The sequence below is a fragment of the Scyliorhinus canicula genome, chromosome 2 (assembly GCF_902713615.1).
Source record: "Scyliorhinus canicula chromosome 2, sScyCan1.1, whole genome shotgun sequence".
NCBI classification, from domain to species: domain Eukaryota; kingdom Metazoa; phylum Chordata; class Chondrichthyes; order Carcharhiniformes; family Scyliorhinidae; genus Scyliorhinus; species Scyliorhinus canicula.
Genome location: NC_052147.1, coordinates 116,698,595 through 116,717,808, shown reverse-complemented (window position 1 = coordinate 116,717,808; position 19,214 = coordinate 116,698,595). Strand labels below are relative to the sequence as shown.

Here is a 19,214-nt window from a genome sequence, read left to right as displayed (position 1 = left end):
TCCCGATCTTTACACCAAAGGCCTTTTTTTGGAAATTGGATATGATTATTTCGGACTTTGTATGGGCGGGGAAGGTTCCGAGGGTCGTGAGGACCCTGCTGCAGAGGCAGCACGGTGGGGTTGGCGTTGCCGAACTTGCTTCATTGTGTATACAGATGGTGGAGGGAAGTGGGATTGGTCAAGGTGAGGGATCTTTATTTGGATGAAGGGTTCGCCAGTTGGGAGGAGCCAAGGGAGAGGGTGGAGCTCCCACGAGGGAGTGAGTTCAGGTATCTGCAGGTTAGAGACTTGTGCGAAAGGTCTGGAGGGGGTCCCTGAGGTTGCTGGGATGCATTCTGCTGGAACGACTGCTGCTTCCGAATGTGGAAGGGGAGGGAAGAATCGGAGATATATACAAGTGGCTGGAGGAGCGGGGGGCAAGTGGGTGGTGAAGATCAAGGAGAAATAGGAAGTAGAGTTGGGAGGGGAGATCAATTGGGGAGTATGAAGTGAAGCGCTGCGTAGGGTAAACAGGACCTCCTCTTGCGCAAGGATGAACCTGATACAGTTTAAAGTGGTGCACAGGGTGCATATGACTCGGGCAAGAATGAGTGGGTTCTTCCAGGGGGTGGCAGATGAGTGGGAGAGGTGTGGGCGGGGCCATGTTCTGGGGTTGTGCACAATTGGAGAGATTCTAGGCAGGTGTGTTTGCGGTCTTAGCCAGGATAGTGGGGGAGAAGGTGGATCCGGACCCTTTGGGTGGCGATATTTGGGGTTTCAGAGAAGCCGGTGCTCATGAGAGGAGGAAAGCCGATGTCATGGCCTTTGCCTCTCTGATTACCCAGCGGAGAATTTTACTGGAGTGGCGACCTGGATGGAGGAACCTGTATGACTTCCTGAGGTTGGAGAAGATAAAGTATGAGTTCAGGGGCTCAATAGAGGGGTTTGAGAAAAGGTGGGAGATGTTCATGATCGTGTTTGAGGAACTGTTCGTCATGGGGGGGGTGAAAAAGGGGAAAAAGTTGTACAAATTGTATAGTTGATTGTTGGGAAGTATGTTTCCCAGGGTGTTTATTTGCTGTCAACGTTTTGCTACATGTTTGTAATAAATACATTTTTTTTAAAAAAAAGATAATCAAAGAAAAGTGTTGTGAACTCTGGGACTTCAAGTCATGCCAGATTATGCAGAGAGGTGTAAAATAACAGCTAAGAACCATACCTTAGAAATCTTGGTCAGGTCACTGACCATTGCAGTCAAGTCGGAGGGCGCTCCTGCTGGTCTGCACAATGCAGGGGAGCAATTCAGTGGGATACCTTCCTGTCACTGGGTGATATTGGAACATTTTCCTCCAGCTGATCTTGTCAACCAGGATAGGTCCCTAAAAGCCCCTCCTTCGCATGCAAGATCCTAATTGCCTTCTCGTTGCCTGCAGATAAAATGCAACTCCCCTTTAAGAGGTGCAGGCTGCTTTTTAAATATCATCAAGGAGGCCCAGTGTACCCGATTAGGCAAAAGTGGGGCTAGTGATGGCAGCCCACCAAAGAAGGGTGATGCCACAACCATGCCAAATCTGGCCCAGTAATTATTATCCTAGAGACCAGGATCATGAATCAGTCTGTATTCAATTGATCTCAGCAACAATAAGTGAACTACAATAAACCTAAGCATCCATGAATTGAAGAGGTGAAAACGGGCATGTCTCCACTCCTGGTTGCGATCAAAAAGACTGGTACTGGGGGAAGTGTTCAGTGAAGACAGCATTGCGTTAGGTTATGACGCCCTCCAATGGTTATGAATCCACCTAAAAATCACCTCGTTGCTCACACATAAAAGAATGGTTATTTAATTTCGGTATCTGAAGACAACATTGAATCATCTCACAAAAAGCAATCAAGATTAGCTTTGCTGCAGAGGAATGCAAAGTTTTAATTCGGTGAAAACTGGCCTTACTTCATTGTTTGACGTCTCAGCATCAACATTCGTCAATAGTTCTGCTAGTCTTTTTTTCTCATCATCAGTCAGCAGCACTGGATTCTTTGCTTCTTTTGCCAACTGCAAACATTTACAATTAGTTATTAACAACTCATAACAGAAAAATCCATTATCAACCTAAACCTGTTTTTTAAAAATACATAGGTAATTCAAAGACAAATAGGTGATAAAAGTGAAATTGGACAAATGCAATGAGCCAACAATTGATCCAACATTTATGCACATCAAGACAATGAGGTACTGTTGCAGTCAACAGATCCTGGGGAGATCAAAATAATTCCACATACCTCAATGTTCTTCTTAACAAAATCTTTAACTTTGATCCGATTTTGGGGGAACATTTGGTTCCTTGAATCTTTGCTTTGGAAATTTTTAGTGTTGGCTGCTGAAGGCAATTTGGCTTCTGATGTCCATGTAACTCCTTCATCATTATCTTGGTAGTCTAACAAAAAAACAAACGGTTGTTAGAATTTATTGAATAGATTCCTGCCACCTACTGAGCTTCTTCAATTTACTGAACAAAATAATATACCACATCCTTTTCCAATGTTGGCTGATAGCTGTGTAACCAGTTTGCCAATGAATTTCAGGTTTTGAACCAGATGCTGGACACAGGAAGAAAACAAAATACTTAAAAAAGAAAAATTAGTCACTTGAAAAATTCTACAAAATAAATTTTGCCTCAATAGATGCAAATTGAGCTCTGAAATTTTGGAATGGAACACATAACTTTAGTGCATAGATTGTGAAAATAACTTGATTGATTTTTATATTTGGGTCAGAAACTCCACATAAAATGGAGAGGCACATTAATAAATAGAATTCCTTACTTGCATCAAGCACAGTAACAACTTTACATAGTGCCTTTTATGTAGCAAAATGTCTCAAGGCGTTTGGTAAAGATAGGTTTTCAAAAGGGCTCAGACAAAGAAGGAGGTATAGGTCAAAAATCTGATCAAAGAGGTACCTACTATCACGGCACAGTAATCAACTCACCTTGATGGGGAAGGAGTTGCGGAAGGTGACAGAGACCAACAAGCGTCTGCGTGCCAAAATGGAAGACCTGGAAAACAGATCCAGCTGGCAGAATCTGAGGATTGTGGGTCTGTTCGAAGCAGTGGAAGGCCTGAGGCCAACAGAGTATTTTGCCACTATGTTGACGGAGCTATTGGGGGAGGGGGACGATCCCTCTTGATACGAACTGGATGGGGCTCATCAGTCGTGGAGGCCTATACCAAAGGCAAGTGAGCTGCCAAGAGTAGTAACTCTGTGTTTCCGTAGGTACAGCGTGAAGGAGAAGGTCCTGCGCTGGGCAAAGCAGAAGCGGGTAGTGCAGTGGGCCGGAGCTGGTATACGCATATACCAGGACTTTACGGTGGAGCTGGCGAGGAGGCGGGCTGCCTTCAGCTGGGTGAAGAAGGCACTGTACATCAGCAAGGTGCAGTGAGGCATAGTATATCCAGCTAAGTGGAGGGTGACCTACAAATCCAAGGACTTTTATTTTGGGACGACAGAAGCGGCGAAGGAGTTTGCGAAGGCAGAAGGACTGTGGCACAATTGAGAAATGGGTCTGAGAGCGAGTCGTGCACCGATGTAGCCTCATGTAACTTTATTTTTCACTGCGTGTTGGTGTATGTACTAAATGAGTCGACACTGTATATTTGGACAAGGGAAGTGTTGGGGCTTTCATTTGCAATGATGGTTCTTTGGGGCTTGGGTGTGTATGCCTGGATTATGTGCTAAAGGGGATTTCTTGGTTTTCCTGGGACCGGACAAGGGGGAAGGAGACCCGGGCGGGGGCCTCCATGTTGGCCGGTTTAAGCCGGCCAGTGAACGGGAGTGAGGTGGGGCAAGCAGCTGCAGCCATCGGAGCCTGGTAGAACAGGTTTCGGTGAGTCTAGCCGGGGTGAAAAGTTGGGAGAAGGAACCGAGGTTGAGGGAAGGAGTCTACAAGTGGAAGTGGAGGGGTGTCGCCTGGGAGGAGGGGTGGGGGATGTCTACAATTCATGGGTGCCATTCACGGTACTCTTTCGGGGATTGGATGGCATTGAATATTTGGTGTGTGTGGGGGGGGGGGGGGGGGGGGGGGGGTGAACTATATGTGTCAACGGTGACCAGGGGCGAATCCCGATTCCTTTTCCTTTTTTTCCACTTTGGGAGGTTTAGTTTTATTTGATGCTTATATTGTCAGGTGGGCCGTTATTTGGGGGGTGGTGGGAGGATGGGATCGTTGTTGTTGGTAGGGGATTGACATTGTCTTCGTTACCGTTTACTGTGTGTTGGTGGGGGATAAATTCTGAAGAAAATGTGAAAATGGAGAATAAAAATATTTTCCAAAAAACAAAAAAGAGGTGCCTACTAAGAAGGTCGGTAAAAGTGCAGGAGATATAGAGTTGTCAGGATTTAGGCAGGATAATACAGATTATGGGTCTGGACAGTTGAAGACACACTGCCAACAAAAGAATGAAGGGAGAAGGATTGCAGAGGAGGCCAGAATTGGAGAGTTCACAGATGGGGAGAAGTGGAGAACTAGATTTGGCTATAATGGGCTGGATTCTCCAGACCCCAAGCCAGCAGCATCAGGAAACCCGCAGGCAGGGTGCGCTGCCAGCAGGAAAGGTGAATTGCAATGACCAGAGAATTCCGATCAAAGTGACAAGTAGGAGTGTTCAGGCCATGAAGGGATTTGAACCTAACCGGGAGATCAGAAGCTGAAGCTATGTGTAATGGGTGAGCAGAGACTCCGTAATGAATAAAAGGCCAAATTTAGTTTAATAATATCTGAATATTTATTTAATAAAAAAGGCCAGCACAGTGACACAGTGGTTAGCACTGCTGCCTCACAGTGCCGAGGTCGATCCCGGCTCTGGGTCACTGTCCGTGTGGAGTTTGCACATTCTCCCCGTGTTTGCGTGGGTTTCGCCCCCACAACCCAAAGATGTGCAGGGTAGGTGGATTGGCCACGCTAAATTTCCCCTTAATTGGAAAAAATGAATTGAGTACTCTACATTTATTTTTTTTAATTATCTAATAAAACATAATATATTCAAGTTCAATGCAATGGTAAAAAGCGAACACTAAACAACTGTGAAGATTTTGGAAAGTCTAACGTCACTGGGATGAGACAGAGACCATCCACAGGTCTGTTCACGGGTAAAATATCAGATCATTGGGATTTCAAAATAAAATTTTACGTGATGCAGAACCTGTTTGTACTCGTAAAGGGCAAAGGAATTTACTTGCCAAAAAAAAAACAGCCATGATAACTAAACAGATAAGAAGCAACATAAACTTAAAAGAAAAAGCAAACAAAACTGAAAACACTAAAAAAGTATACGAAAGTACAAACACTAAAAAAGCATACAAAAGTGCAAACTAGCACAGGTCCTGGAGAATGGGAGAGACTCAGAGAACAGCAAAGATAACAAAACAGATAGTAAGAGCTGTTAAAAAGGAGTATGAAAAGAAACTTGTCAGGGATATCAAAATAAACACAAAAACTTTACAATTAATTAGGAAAGAAAGGGGGCTCAAGAGTTATGTGAGCCCTTTAAAAACTGATAAATAAGTAAATGTGGAAATACTGAATAATTAATTTGCATCAGTATTTACAGTGGACAAAAAGGTTGGCTTGATACCATCAAAACTCCCTCAACGGTAACAAACTGCATGTATATAGTGCGGTTAACATAATGAAACATTCCAAGATGCCTCACAGGAGCATTAAAAAACAAAGTATGTCAGCGAGCCACATAAGGGGATATTAGGTCAGATGGCCAAAAGTCTGATCAGGGGTAGGTTTTAAGGAGTGACTTAAAGGAGGAAAATGAGATGGAGAGGTGAGCGTTGTATGGAGGGGATTCCATATCTTCCTTGGCAACTGAAGGAACAGCCAACGATGGGACAATTAAAAATTGGGGATGCACAAGAGGCCAGAATTACTAAGAACAAAGAACAGTACTGCACAGGAACAGGCCCTTCGGCCCTCCAAGCCTGCGCCGACCATGCTGCCCGTCTAAACTAAAATCTTCTACACTTCTGGGGTCCATATCCCTCTATTCCCATCCCATTCATGTATTTGTCAAGACGCCCCTTAAACGTCACTATTGTCCCTACTTCCACCACCTCCTCCGGCAGCGAGTTCCAGGCACCCACTACCCTCTGTGTAAAAAACGTGCCTCGGACAACTCCTCTAAACCATGCTTCTCGCACCTTAAACCTATGCCCCCTAGTAATTGACCCCTCTACCATGGGAAAAAGTCTCTAACTATCCACTCTGTCTATGCGCCTCATACTTTTGTAGACCTCTATCAGGTCGCCTCTCAACCTCCGTTGTTCCAGTGAGAACAAACCAAGTTTATTCAACCTCTAAATTAAACTCGAGCAGCACATGAATTGCAAAGGGTTGTAGGTCTGAAGGAGGTTACAGAGATAGTGGGGAGGGGAAGCCATGGAGAAATTTGAACATAAGAATAAGTATTTTAAAATAAGTGTTGTGATACCATGGTTGTGTTGTAATTCACCGACTGACCTCCACGTGTCTCATTAGTGTACAAGTGATTGGTGGAGTCAGGTAACCACAGACTGACTAGGGAGCTGGGAGAGAGATAGTGGCTTGTGCACGTTCATACTGTTATTTATCTGTTGTTTGTAAATATTTGACCCTCAGTTAATGTTTGTAAACCATTATAACTTTAGCTACAAGTGTTCTTGTAATATAAATCAGGCCATTCGACAAGAACATTACAATTAGGTATTGCTTGAGTGGGAGCCAATGTAGGTCAGCAAACACACAATTAACAACTCCTCTTGACCAAGACTGTTAAGAACTTCCACTTTAATTTCAACGCCTTAAAACTTTAAAATTTTAAACGTTTAACTTCTACCTGCCCAATCCTGCATACCTTCCTAATTCCCACTTTTCCTCACATTGAATAATTTAATATTTACCAACAAGGACAGACACATCTGGGTAATAAGCAAACCAAGAACATAAAGCCATGCCCAACTAGTAGAGAGTCCAGCATTATTTACTAAATTAACTCATAATTTGAGTTTTGGAAAAGCACAACGTCCTGGTCCAATGATTACTATACTAGCTTGGTTCATCTGAAGAAAAATAAGATATAGCAAGGGGGAACAAAACGGCACTCAATGGTTCTGCAATTTATTTTTCCACTACGATTGAAAACCGAGGCCAGTTTAGCTCAGTTGGCTGGACAACTTGTTCATGAACAGAGTGAGGCCAACAGCATGGGTTCAATTCCTGTACTGACTAAGGTTATTCATGAAAGCTCCATCTTCTCAACCTTGCCCCTCGCCTGAGGTGCAATGATCCTCAGATTAAATCACCACCAGTTGGCCCTCCCCCTCAAAAAGGGGAAAGCAGCCTATGGTCATCTGGGACAATGGCAATTTTACTTCACTTTTACTATTGAAATAAATAATTTCTAATTCTGCACACTAACAGATGATAAACCTAAAGTGAAAAGTAACTCTTTTTAAAACATCACGTGGTTAGATATGGCCCCTGTAATCAATTCCAGGAAACAATCATTTTGTAAAGTTAAAACTTTATGACAAGATCTTTCTAAAACAACTTTTGGAAGTTACTGATTATTTCAGTAAACAAGGGACGGGGAAAAAAACAATAGTTTAGTCAGTGTTCTACTGCCATCTGTTGTTGAAGATAAAAGGTACAACATGTCTTTGAGACAACCATGAATATCTATCAATTGTAGATATCATAAGGCAATGAAGAAATAGATTACACTGTGTTGAGATAAACTACAAGATAAATTTACTTGAAAATAAATGCAGCTGACAAATTTTACTTATATTTGATTGCACAATGTTGGCATTGCTGGCAAGGTCATTTTAATTATACTTTATTGCCTTGTGGCGCTGTCATTGAGCTGACTTCTTGAAGTGCTGCAATATGAATGATGGCATTTCTATAATGATTTTAAGTGGGGAATTCCAGGCTTTTGAACTAATAATAATGAATAGTAATAATTAGCTTTATTAGTGTCACAAGTAGGCTGGCATTAACACTGCAATGAAATACTGTGAAAATCCCTTAGTCGCCACACTCCAGCGCCTGTTTCGATACACCGAGGGAGAATTCAGAACGTCCAATTCACCTAACACATCTTTCGGGACCTTTGTGGGAGGAAACGGAGCACCCGGAAGAAACCCACGCAGAAACGGGGGGGAACGTGCAGAGTCCGCACAGACAGTGACTCAATCCGGGAATCGAACCCGGGTCTCTGTTGCTGTGAAGTTATGTTCAAGTTAGAATAGTGTAAGAGAACAAAAAAAAAAGAATTGCATTTATATAGTGGGCTGGATTCTCCGATCCTCGTGCCAAACTCGCGTTCGGCAACGAGGTGGAGAATCCCCAATGACAACGAAATCGGGAGCGCTGCCACTTTCACAATGCTCCGCCCCCTGAAAAGCGGCATAGCACACCTTATCCACGGCCTCTGCACGTTGGCCGAGGCCCGCCCTGCGATGCTCCGTCCCCAACTGGCTGCGTTCCCGGTGGCGTGAGTCTCTCATGGTCTCACCCGTCAGGAACTCAGCGTGGCGGCTGCAGACTCAGTCCAGCGTCGCCACAGTCGGGGGGGGGGGGGGGGGGGGGGGGGGGGGGATCCACAGGCAGGGGGTGGACATATGCAGGGCTGGGGGCACTGTGGTGGGGCGGTCCGGAGCACACAAGCCGGCCGAAGGGGAGGTCTATTTCGCGAGCCGGGTCCTCGAGCAACATCCGCCATGAAACACGGCGTGGCTGCAGTAGGCCGCATGAATGGTCACGGACCTGGCAATTCTCCAGGCCGTATCGGCAGCTAGAGCCGGGTGCTGTACGCTGCCTTCCTGCTAACCCCCAGTAAAACGGGGAAATCGGAGAATCCAGCCCAATATCTTCCAAATTCATGTTCCGAAATGCATTGTAGCCAATAGGCAGAAGTTCCAGGTTTTTGACCCAGAGACAGTGAAGGAATAGCAATGTAGTTCCAAGTCAGGATGGCGTGAGACTCAGAGGGGAACTTACAGGTGGCGGTGTGTCCATGCATCTGCTGTCCTTGTCCTGATAGGTGTTGGAGGTCGTGGAAAGTGCTGTTGAATGAGCTTGGGGAGTCGCTGCAGTGCATCTTACTACACACCTCTGCCATTGAGTGGTGCTGGCAGGAGTGGACATTTCAGGTGGTGGAGAGGGTGATGATCAAAGCAGCTGCTTTGTTCTGGATGGTGTTGAGTTTCTCAAGTGTTGTTGGAGCTGCACTTCACCAGGCAAGTGAAGAGTATTCCATCACACTCCTGACTGGTGCCTCATAGATGGTTGCCAGCACTTGGGGAGTCAGGAGCTTCTCACTATAAACTTTGCAGCCTCTGACCTGCTCTTGCACCTGCGTCATTTATTCGGCTGATCAGTTAAGGCTTCAGTCAAGGGTAACTTCCTGGATGTTGATGGCAGGGCAGGATATATGCTATAGGAGTGGGTGGTTTTAATATTTTATGCATGAGATGGAGTAAAACGCTGAGACATCCTGCATTCAGTTTCTGGCAGTTTTGGGGCTAAAAGACAGAGTTAGCCAGATTTCATAGAATTTACAGTGCAGAAGGAGGCCATTCGGCCCATCGAGTCTGCACCGGCTCTTGGAAAGAGCACCCGACCCAAGGTCAACACCTCCACCCTATCCCCATAACCCAGTAACCCCACCCAACACTAAGGGCAATTTTGGACACTAAGGGCAATTTATTATGGCCAATCCACCTAACCTGCACATCTTTGTGACTGTGGGAGGAAACCGGAGCACCCGGAGGAAACCCACGCACACACAGGGAGGATGTGCAGACTCCGCACAGACAGTGACCCAAGCCGGAATCGAACCTGGGACCCTGGAGCTGTGAAGCGATTGTGCTATCCACAATGCTACCGTGTTGCCCGACGGTAGATGGTAGAGCATGAAGAGTCAACCTCGAGACATGCAGACGAATAATAATATTAATAATAAGGGAATTTTGCAGATGATCGGGCGCCCATTAAAAAAGGTGAAGCCAAGCATACCGGCATCTTTAAGCCCTGTCCCTTACAATAACATTGCACAATACCTTCCAAAAAATGGTAAAGTGCGGAAAGATCTTGGGGTAAACCTGCCCATTTCCACGTCGGTTTTCCGTCAGAACCTGACACTTTGCTATTTTCTGGGAAAATTCCACCCTTTCAGATTTTTTTCCCTCATGTTAATGCAAAATCAAAACAGAAATTATAATTTAGATAGTTCATTGGCAGGATTCTCTGTCAGCGAAATGCAATTGGGCAGCGAATCGGTCGCAACCTGGAAGGAATGACTGACAACGAGTTTCACTTGTGGTTAGAAATCGCAAAACGGGGCCAAATAACAAAGAAAAGTACAGCACAGGAACAGGCCCTTCGGCCCGTACCGACCATGCTGCCCGACTAAACTACAATCTTCTACACTTCCTGGGTCTGTATCTCTCTATTCCCATCCTATTCATGTATTTGTCAAGATGCCCCTTAAATGTCTCTATCGTCCCTGCATCCACCACCTCCTCCGACAGCGAGTTCCAGGCACCCACTACCCTCTGTGTAAAAAAACTTGCCTCATACATCTACTCTAAACCTTGCCCCTCGCACCTTAAACCTATGCCCCCTAGTAATTGACCACTCTACCCTGGGGAAAAGCCTCCGACTATCCACTCTGTCTATGCCCCTCGTAATTTTGTAGCCATCTATCAGGTCGCCCCTCAACCTCCTTCGTTCCAGTGAGAAAAAATCGAGTTTATTCAACCACTCCTCTTAGCTAATGCCCTCCATACCAGGCAACATCCTGGTAAATCTCTTCTGCACCCTCTCTAAAGCCTCCACATTCTTCTGGTAGTGTGGCGACCAGAATTGAACACTATACTCCAAGTGTGGCCTGACTAAGGTTCTATACAGCTGCAACATGACTTGCCAATTTTTATACTCAATGCCCCGGCCAATGAAGGCAAGCATGCCATATGCCTTCTTAACTACTTTCTCCACCTGTGAACCTGTACACCTAGATCTCTCTGACTTTCAATACGCTTGAGGGTTCGACCATTCACTGTATATTCCCGACCTGTATTAGACCTTCCAAAATGCATTACCTCACATTTGTCTGGATTAAACTCCATCTGCCATCTGTGCGCCCAAGTCTCCAAACGATCTAAATTCTGCTGTATCCTCTGACAGTCCTCATCACTATCCACAATTCCACCAACCTTTGTGTCGTCTGCAAACTTACTAATCAGACCAGTTGCATTTTCCTCCAAATCATTTATATACTACGAACAGCAAAGATCCCAGCATTGATCCCTGCGGAACACCACTAGTCATAGCCCTCCAATTAGAAAAGCACCCTTCCATTGCTACTCTCTGCCTTCTATGACCTAGCCAGTTCTGTATCCACCTTGCCAGCTCACCCCTGATCCCGTGTGACTTCACCTTTTGTACCAGTCTACCATGAGAGACCTTGTCAAAGGCCTTACTGAAGTCCATATAGACAACATCCACTGCCCTACCTGCATCAATTATCTTTGTGACCTCTTCAAAAAACTCTATCAAGTAGTGAAACACGACCTCCCCTTCACAAAACCATGCTGCCTCTCACAAATACGTCCATTTGCTTCCAAATGGGAATAGATCCTGTCTCGAAAAATTCTCTCCAGTAATTTCCCTACCACTGACGTAAGGCTCACCAGCCTGTAGTTCCCTGGATTATCCTTGCTACCCTTCTTAAACAAAGGAACTACATCGGCTATTCTCCAGTCCTCCGGGACATCACCTGTAGACAGTGAGGATCCAAAGATGTTTGTCAAGGCCTCAGCAATTTCCTCTCTAGCCTCCTTCAGTATTCTGGGGTAGATCCCATCAGGCCCTGGGGACTTAACGGAATCATCACAATTTGGGGCATAAGCATGAACTAGGACTCCAGCACTCCTCTAGCTCCCACTAACCACCACATACCTACCCATCGGATCGACACAATGTTCCTCAAACACCATCCCATCCTCTTATTGACCAACACCGCCACTCCCCTCGTCTTCATATCCAGCCCAGAGTGGAACACCTGTCCCACCCATCCCATCCTCAGCCTCATCTGATCTCCCAACTTCAGGTGTGTCTCCTGTAAAAACACCATGCCAGCCTTCAGACCCCTCAGGTGCATGAACACAAGGGGCTGTTTAACTGCCCCATTCAACCTGACCAGTCCAGGCCCACCCTCGGATGTCCACCACCACCTCTATATTCCCAGCTGGCCACACCAACCACACCCATGTAAGCATCCCTCCCCCCCCCCCCCTCCCAATCAAATAACCACTTCACTTCCGTTAACTACCCCACCCAGCAAGCATGGTGGCCCGCGCCCAAGGCCTGTAACCTCACCATCATCCTCCAATCCACCCACTCCCCCAAACCACCAAACAATGAACTCACCACCGCTCCCCCATCAAAACCCACCCCAAACATTTCACCATAAACACAAAGCTCCTCTCCAAAGTTCAGAGTCCTCACACATGAAATCCATCACCTCTTGGGTGGCACGGTGGCGCAGTAGTTAGCACTGCTGTCTCCCGACGCCAAGGACCGGGGCTCGATCTGAGCCCCGAGTCACTGTCCATGTGAGTTTGCACATTCTCTTAGTGCCTGCGTGGGTTTCACAAAAAGATGTGCACGTAGGTGGATTGGTAACTCTAAATTTCCCCTTAATTGGAAAAAAAAAGAACTGGGCACTCAAATATTTTTTTTAAATCTATCGCCTCTTCCAGCGAGTCAAAATAAAACTCTTGCCTCTGATTCATCACCAACAAACGGGCAAGGTACAAAACCCCAAACTTCACTCCCTCCTTGAAGAGGGCAGTCTTTACCCAGTTGAACCCGGCTCTTCTCTTCGCTAGCTCCACACCCAGGTCCTGATAGACCTGAAGCTCACTCCCTGAGGAGGCCACAGGTGAGGGAGCATCCGAGGGCGATGGTGGTGTGGCTGCACCATTTCTTGGACAAGGAGATGATTTTGCAGTGGGTGAAGCAGGCCAGGAGGCTCCCTACCACCTTCTTCAAATTGACTGGCGGCTGAGTGCGCTGTTCAAACATTCAAAGCCGCCATGAAGAAACAGTCAGTCATTAGCCTCTCTGCAACTCAGACTGGCCGGTCCTGCTCAACTATTGGTCCAAGCCTCATGGCAGCACAGGTGTTACATCCGCCGAGTTACTAATGGGGAGAAGCATTAGAATGCGATTGGATCTTATATTTCCGAATTGGCGGGGAAGGTTGAAGCTCAACAGATTGAAGAGAAGAAACACCACAACACAAAGAAAGCTGAAAGAATGTTTGAGTTGGATGATTTGGTAAATATGAAGGATTTTGGTGCTGGGCCAAATTGGATCCTGGGAACAGTTGTTGCAAACACAGGTCCAGTATTGTGCGAGGTAGATGTTCAAGGGAGAAAGTTAAAAAAATACCTGGACCATCTGAGGGGGAGAGAACGGCACACAAAATCAATGGAAAACCTGGCACGAGTAGGCTTGTCGGTGAAACAAATTTAAATAAAAGTGATGCCGCAGCAAGCCCTGAGGGTGAACCCAGGAATGTTTCAGGGGGAACTGAGGAAACTACCTGCACAGATGCACCTTCGCAAATCCAGAGTCAACCTATTGTGGTCCAAACCAAAGTTACCTCTCCTGCTGAAGGAGCCATTAGTGAATTGAGTCACTCTCAAAGGATCAAGACCGAATGACCTTGTAAGAGACTGCTTTGAGAGACTCTTAGGTATTTTTGTAAATACTTCCTTTGTTAATTGAAAAATGTAACCAGGAACTTAAAAGGGGGAGGGATGTGGTAGTGTTCCCCTTTAAGAGGGTGAGTTCTAGGAGTATCATGTGAGCCGATTAGCCAATGGGGTCGGAGTGCGCGAACCCTGGGGCTGGAGCGTGGTTTTCCACCCAGTTAGGGGTTTGGAGTTTTGGAACATAGTAGCTCTTATCCCACTCTCTGTATATGGTTATTACTTTAATAAACCGTTATTCAATAAACTTGGTGGTCGTCCACCTGTTAGGATATTCCAATGTGCTACTAGATTTGACCTTTATGGTTTTGGGAAGCATGATGTGTTTGGCGATTTGTATGAAGATCCCACTGAACAAGACAAAGATTTTCCATTGGTGAATACCCAAATGATGAGCCAGTGATCTGTTATCTGAAGAAGTATTCAACAGGCAAAGACAACATTGTCTGAAACGTTTTTGCCTCCCTTCCATGCAACAGTGTAGCACTCCACTGCACTGCACTGTTAGCCTTGGTTTTTCTGCTGATGTTCTAGAGGGGGCTTGACCCCTGAACACTATGCTCCATCAATGGAGAGACACTGGGAGGGATTATCCAGCTGTTCTCACCAGCGATATCTTCCAGCCCTGCCAACAGCTAACCCCCACTGCCAGATTCCCAGAGGCACGGGGTGGAATCAATGGGAAATTCCATTGACAGCAGTGGGACCAGAAGATCCCATTGCCAGCCAACATCAAGCAGCCTCCCTCCACCGAGGAACATGCTACTGGGGGCGGGGGAGGGGGGAGGGGATATGCATTTCTGGGTAACTTGAGATTGCTGCTTTTGTACCTTTATTAAAATTACTCACTCAGCAAGACAGTTTTTGGTTATATTTGCATTATCTCTGGAAAAGCAGAGTTAATATTATGAGAGGATTCTGCCAAATTCTTACCTTGCTCACTTTCACTGTTATCTCTTTCATATTCCTCAATGGGGAGCTGAGTGTGGAATATAGGTGTGACCATGGGATCGTCATCTGATGAAGGCAAAACAAATGGAAAGGTCATATTGGTCAGAGTTGAATATGAAGAGAAAAAATTAGAAATTATATAGCAATTAGCAGTATGGTTTCACTTTGCCATGGTTGTTTTTTTTTGTGCATATTTACTACAAAACAATCATGAGCCAAGAGATTAGTCTTCATAACCTTCCCAACTACTGATCCATTCCAGGAAGATAGAGATTTAATGGAATCTGCTTCAACTATGTTTGAACCACCACAAAGAATTCTAAATGATTTTGAAGAAAAATAAATATTAATCACAAATTGCACCAAAAATGTAACACCAGAGGGTGGATTCTCCTGTCCCCGTATGTTTCCCGGCAGCATGCCATTCGCTGGCTACAAGATTCATTCTTCCCGTTGCTAGTCAATGGGATTTCCCATTGAAGCCACCCCGTGCAGCCAAGAAACCCATGGACGGAGTTGCGCAGTTGACGGGAACAGAGAATCCTAATAACTAATCAAGGAGCATAAACACTAGCACAGACTCGCTGAACCAAAGAGCATTTCTGTGACGTAAAATCCTATGTAATTCCATGTAAAATGCTTGGCAATATGTCTGCACTTAAACAAGCATTGTGGCGTCACTTCTAATTAAGCTTATAGCCACTCTTAGACATTCTCACACCTATTCCACTTTACACTCGAATACAAACTATCACTTGGGGCGACATGCAGTGCACTGGTTAGCACTGAGACTACGGCGCTGAGGACCTGGGTTCAAATATCGGCCCTGGGTCACTGTCCGTGTGGAGTTTGCACATTCTCCCCGTGTCTGCGTGGGTTTCACCCCCACAACCCAAATATGTGCAGGTTAGGTGGATTGGCCATGCTAAATTGCCCCTTAATTGGAAAAAAACTAATTGGGTACTCCAAATTTATTTTTAAAAACTATCACTTAACCAACGCACAATATTTTTGGCAATTGGAGGAAAGAAATTAAACTGATCTATAGGGTGTGATCTAGCAGCTGCAGCCCACACGAACGGAGGCCAGGCAGAACAACACTTGGGCTGGTCTCCTGGGGATCGGAGGCCCCAAGATGGTTGGCCTGCTGGTGCCATCTGGGCACATTAGCACTGCCAGCCTATCACCATGGCAGTGCCACTGGGTGCCACTCTGGCATTGCCCAGGTGGCATGCCAGGGGCACTGGTTGAGCAAGGCTGCCACATTTCCTGTGCTGGGGATAGGGCCCGGGGATGCCCTGCCCATGTGAGGTGGGGTGCGGGGGGACGAAGAACCCCTTATAGAGGAGTTTGGGGCATGGGGAGGAAGGGGGTGTCCAGGGGTCACATCGGGGGATCGAATGATCGGGATGCCATCCTGCACTCAGGAGTTCTGGCGAATGGAGCTCAACGCAGGAAATGGAACTAAATGTGGCCTCAGCGGGGCATTCTATGCTGAGGCCCCAAATTGCAACGTGGTTCCGTTCTCTTTCTCGGTGCTGCGAGCGCCGGGAAATGCGCTCGACTCCGGTCTCAGTTGCAATTCGGTTAGATCGCACCCAATAATTCCACCTCGCAACTGCTCTGCTAATCACCACTAATGCAAAGCCAATTACCTTATTTCAAGCACTCCCATTCCTGCTAGTAGAAAAAAACTAAACCCATTCATGGCCCTGCATCCCATGGACATCTCTGGGTCAGTGTCACAAGACAGAATTTATGGACAGCAGATCAAACATTTGCACGTTGAGGTCTCCATTCCTTTCACCCTCTGTTTTTAGAATCGGATTATTCTGGATCTCCAATTCACTCTCTCCCTTGGCTCTTCCCAGTGCCAGCTTGGACTATTCCTGCTCTTTAACGGCTCTCAGATTTCTGGTTCTGATGCCAGCCCTGGTCCCCTGAAATCTGAGACTTCAGATTGAGCAAGCCCACTCTAAGCAGCACGCATCTTGTCCTTCACAGTTCTGGTCAGAAAAGTACTGTTAATATTTATGGAGATGGCCGTCATCTCCTAGATCTTAAAATCAAGTAAAAATCTAATTTACAAAATAAGAGGAAATAGCTTCGAGATCAGTATAAACTGAAAGAAGAGAAAAATTGGAAACAAATCAAAAATTGTAGAAATAAAAAAATAACACTTCAAAAGGTGAGATTCTCCATTTGGGAAGCTATTGTTCTCCCACCAGAGAAGAATCGCAACAGACGTACATTACCCTGGGAGCGTAAATCGGGAAGCAATTCCGTAACCCTTGCCATGCAAACTTATGCATGGTGAAGAATACGAGGGATTCCCAAGGGAGTGCCGGCATTTCAGGTGGGTGGCCTGATAGCGAAGGCCGGCCACCCGTCCCTCTCACACCGCAAAGGAGCCTCTCTGGCTCACACCGCAAGGTGACACCCCATCCTACGGATTGCCTGGGTGCCTCCCCCCTTCCCCCAACTATGGGGGTGACCTACCTGTCGTCGTCCCCCCCCCCCCCCCCCCCCCGGGACTCCCTAACTAGGGGGACCTCCACAAAAGACTCCATAATAGGGAGAACCCCTCTGGGACCCCCTAACTGAAGGAACCCCCACAAGGACCCCCTGACTAAAGAGACCCCACACAGGGACCCCCCTGACTATAGAGATCCCACACAGGGACCCTTTGACTAAAGGAACCCACCACAGGGACCCACTGATAGAGGTACCCCCACCACTGGGACCCTCTGAATACAGGGAATCCCCCCCATTAGCTGGAAGTCCTTCATTCCTTTCTAGTAGTGGTCTGTGGATTGGCAGCTTCCACAAACCAGCTGCAGCTTTGATTCATTTATCTCCCTTCATAGATGAGTGACTCTAAGTGCTGAAACCCCTATGTTCACAAATAGTGCATTGCAATCACATGTTTGAGAGATTGGAATGCACTTAGTGATTGGAATACTTCAGTATTGTCTCCATCATCTCTGATTGAAAGCAGAAGGGTGGAGAGAAGACAGAAAGGGTTCTGATATACGATTATCATCCAGCAACTTTTGTTGGCTGTACACATATGTAGGAACTCCTAGATGAAAATTGATTAAAACTCATCCCTTTCAACTCTTACCATTGTGATACTTACATGATACAATGATGAATGTAAATGTCATCACAGTCCCAGAAGCTGCTCTCCCCTTTGAGACTGACCGGTGGTGTTTAAACCTGAGGGTCACCACACCTCAGGCGAGGGGCAAGATTGAGGAGGCTGGGTCTTCATGAATAACCTGAATAACCTCAGCTGGTACACAAATTGAACCAACACTGTTGGCATCATTCCGCACCATGAACCAGTCGTCCAGCCAACTGAGCTAACCAACCCCCGATACAATGATTATGGATCTGTTGATTAATCATTGCAATCAATTAGTCTGCAAAAGACTAGGATGTGAGGAAGACCCCATTATTGGAGAGTTTGGGGAACAACAAGTCCCAAAGTTACCTGTTCCTTAAACTTAAACTTTTTCAAATTTCAAATGACTCCCATAATACATCTCAAAATGATATTTTCTGGAAGAAATTTATCTAATTTGCATCTGAATGAATGACTATGGGATGAATTCTCTGCCGGCGGGATTCTTTGTTCTGCTGGCAGCACACCCACGCCCGTGGGATTCCTGTGGGGGACTCCCTATTACATGGGGTCCCAGTGGGGGGCGAGGTTCGGAGGGTGCGTGAGGGGGGAGGTCTGGTACAGGAGGTTTGGGCAGGCAGTGCATTGTTGGGGAGGGTGACTCCATTCGCAATGGCCCTGGCATGGTGGATCTCGCAATGGGCCAAGGCTGGTAAAAACCTCAAGTGCTCCGTGCCCACATGATTCCTGGCCACGGGGACTGGAGAATCATGGAAGGCCGGGCATTGGGCGCCAGGCCCATTAAATAGATATAAATGGATCATTCAGACCCATTTGTATTATTTACATCCCACGGCCAGAGCAACGTGGACCTCGTTCACCGATTCCGATTTTCACGACGCCTGATTCTCCATCCCATTGGGGAACGCATTCCGGATATACTGGGACGGAGAATCCCACGCAAGGTATAGTTTTAAGTGTGTTTAATTTAATGTTTTTGTACCTGGAAGGGTAAAACCTATAGTTAGATTCATGCTGGATGTAATAACCCTCATGAGACCCCCCAGGGCCACTCGAATTGATCTCCCCATGGGACACGTGAAATATAATCTCACAGCTGGGGCTCATAAATCCGCCTTATAAAAGAAAGCTGGCCCGGTCTGAGACCCACGTGATTGGTAGACCCTGTTGAGACCTTTGGACTTTACTTTGTGCTGGTTTATTAAATACTGTTTAACTTACCTTCTCGGGTCTCCTGAGCTTTTCTTAATCCATGTACCTAGATTTCCAAAAGGCCTTTGACAAGGTACAGCACAAGAGGCTGCTGCA

The 19,214-nt window shown here is 46.2% G+C and overlaps 1 protein-coding gene across 4 annotated transcripts in view; it reads right to left on the bottom strand.

Moving 5' to 3' along the window:
* The window catches only part of fsip1 (fibrous sheath interacting protein 1), a 612,301-nt gene that overhangs the window by 555,636 nt on the left and 37,451 nt on the right, over positions 1–19,214 (bottom strand). For all 4 annotated transcript variants that reach the window (XM_038785689.1, XM_038785714.1, XM_038785705.1 and 1 more), the window contains 3 exons: positions 14,741–14,824; positions 2,260–2,414; positions 1,931–2,032 (listed from right to left, as the gene is read on the bottom strand). In XM_038785689.1, the coding sequence (XP_038641617.1) occupies positions 1,931–2,032; positions 2,260–2,414; positions 14,741–14,824 (341 nt within the window). The remainder of the gene's footprint in view (positions 1–1,930; positions 2,033–2,259; positions 2,415–14,740; positions 14,825–19,214) is intronic.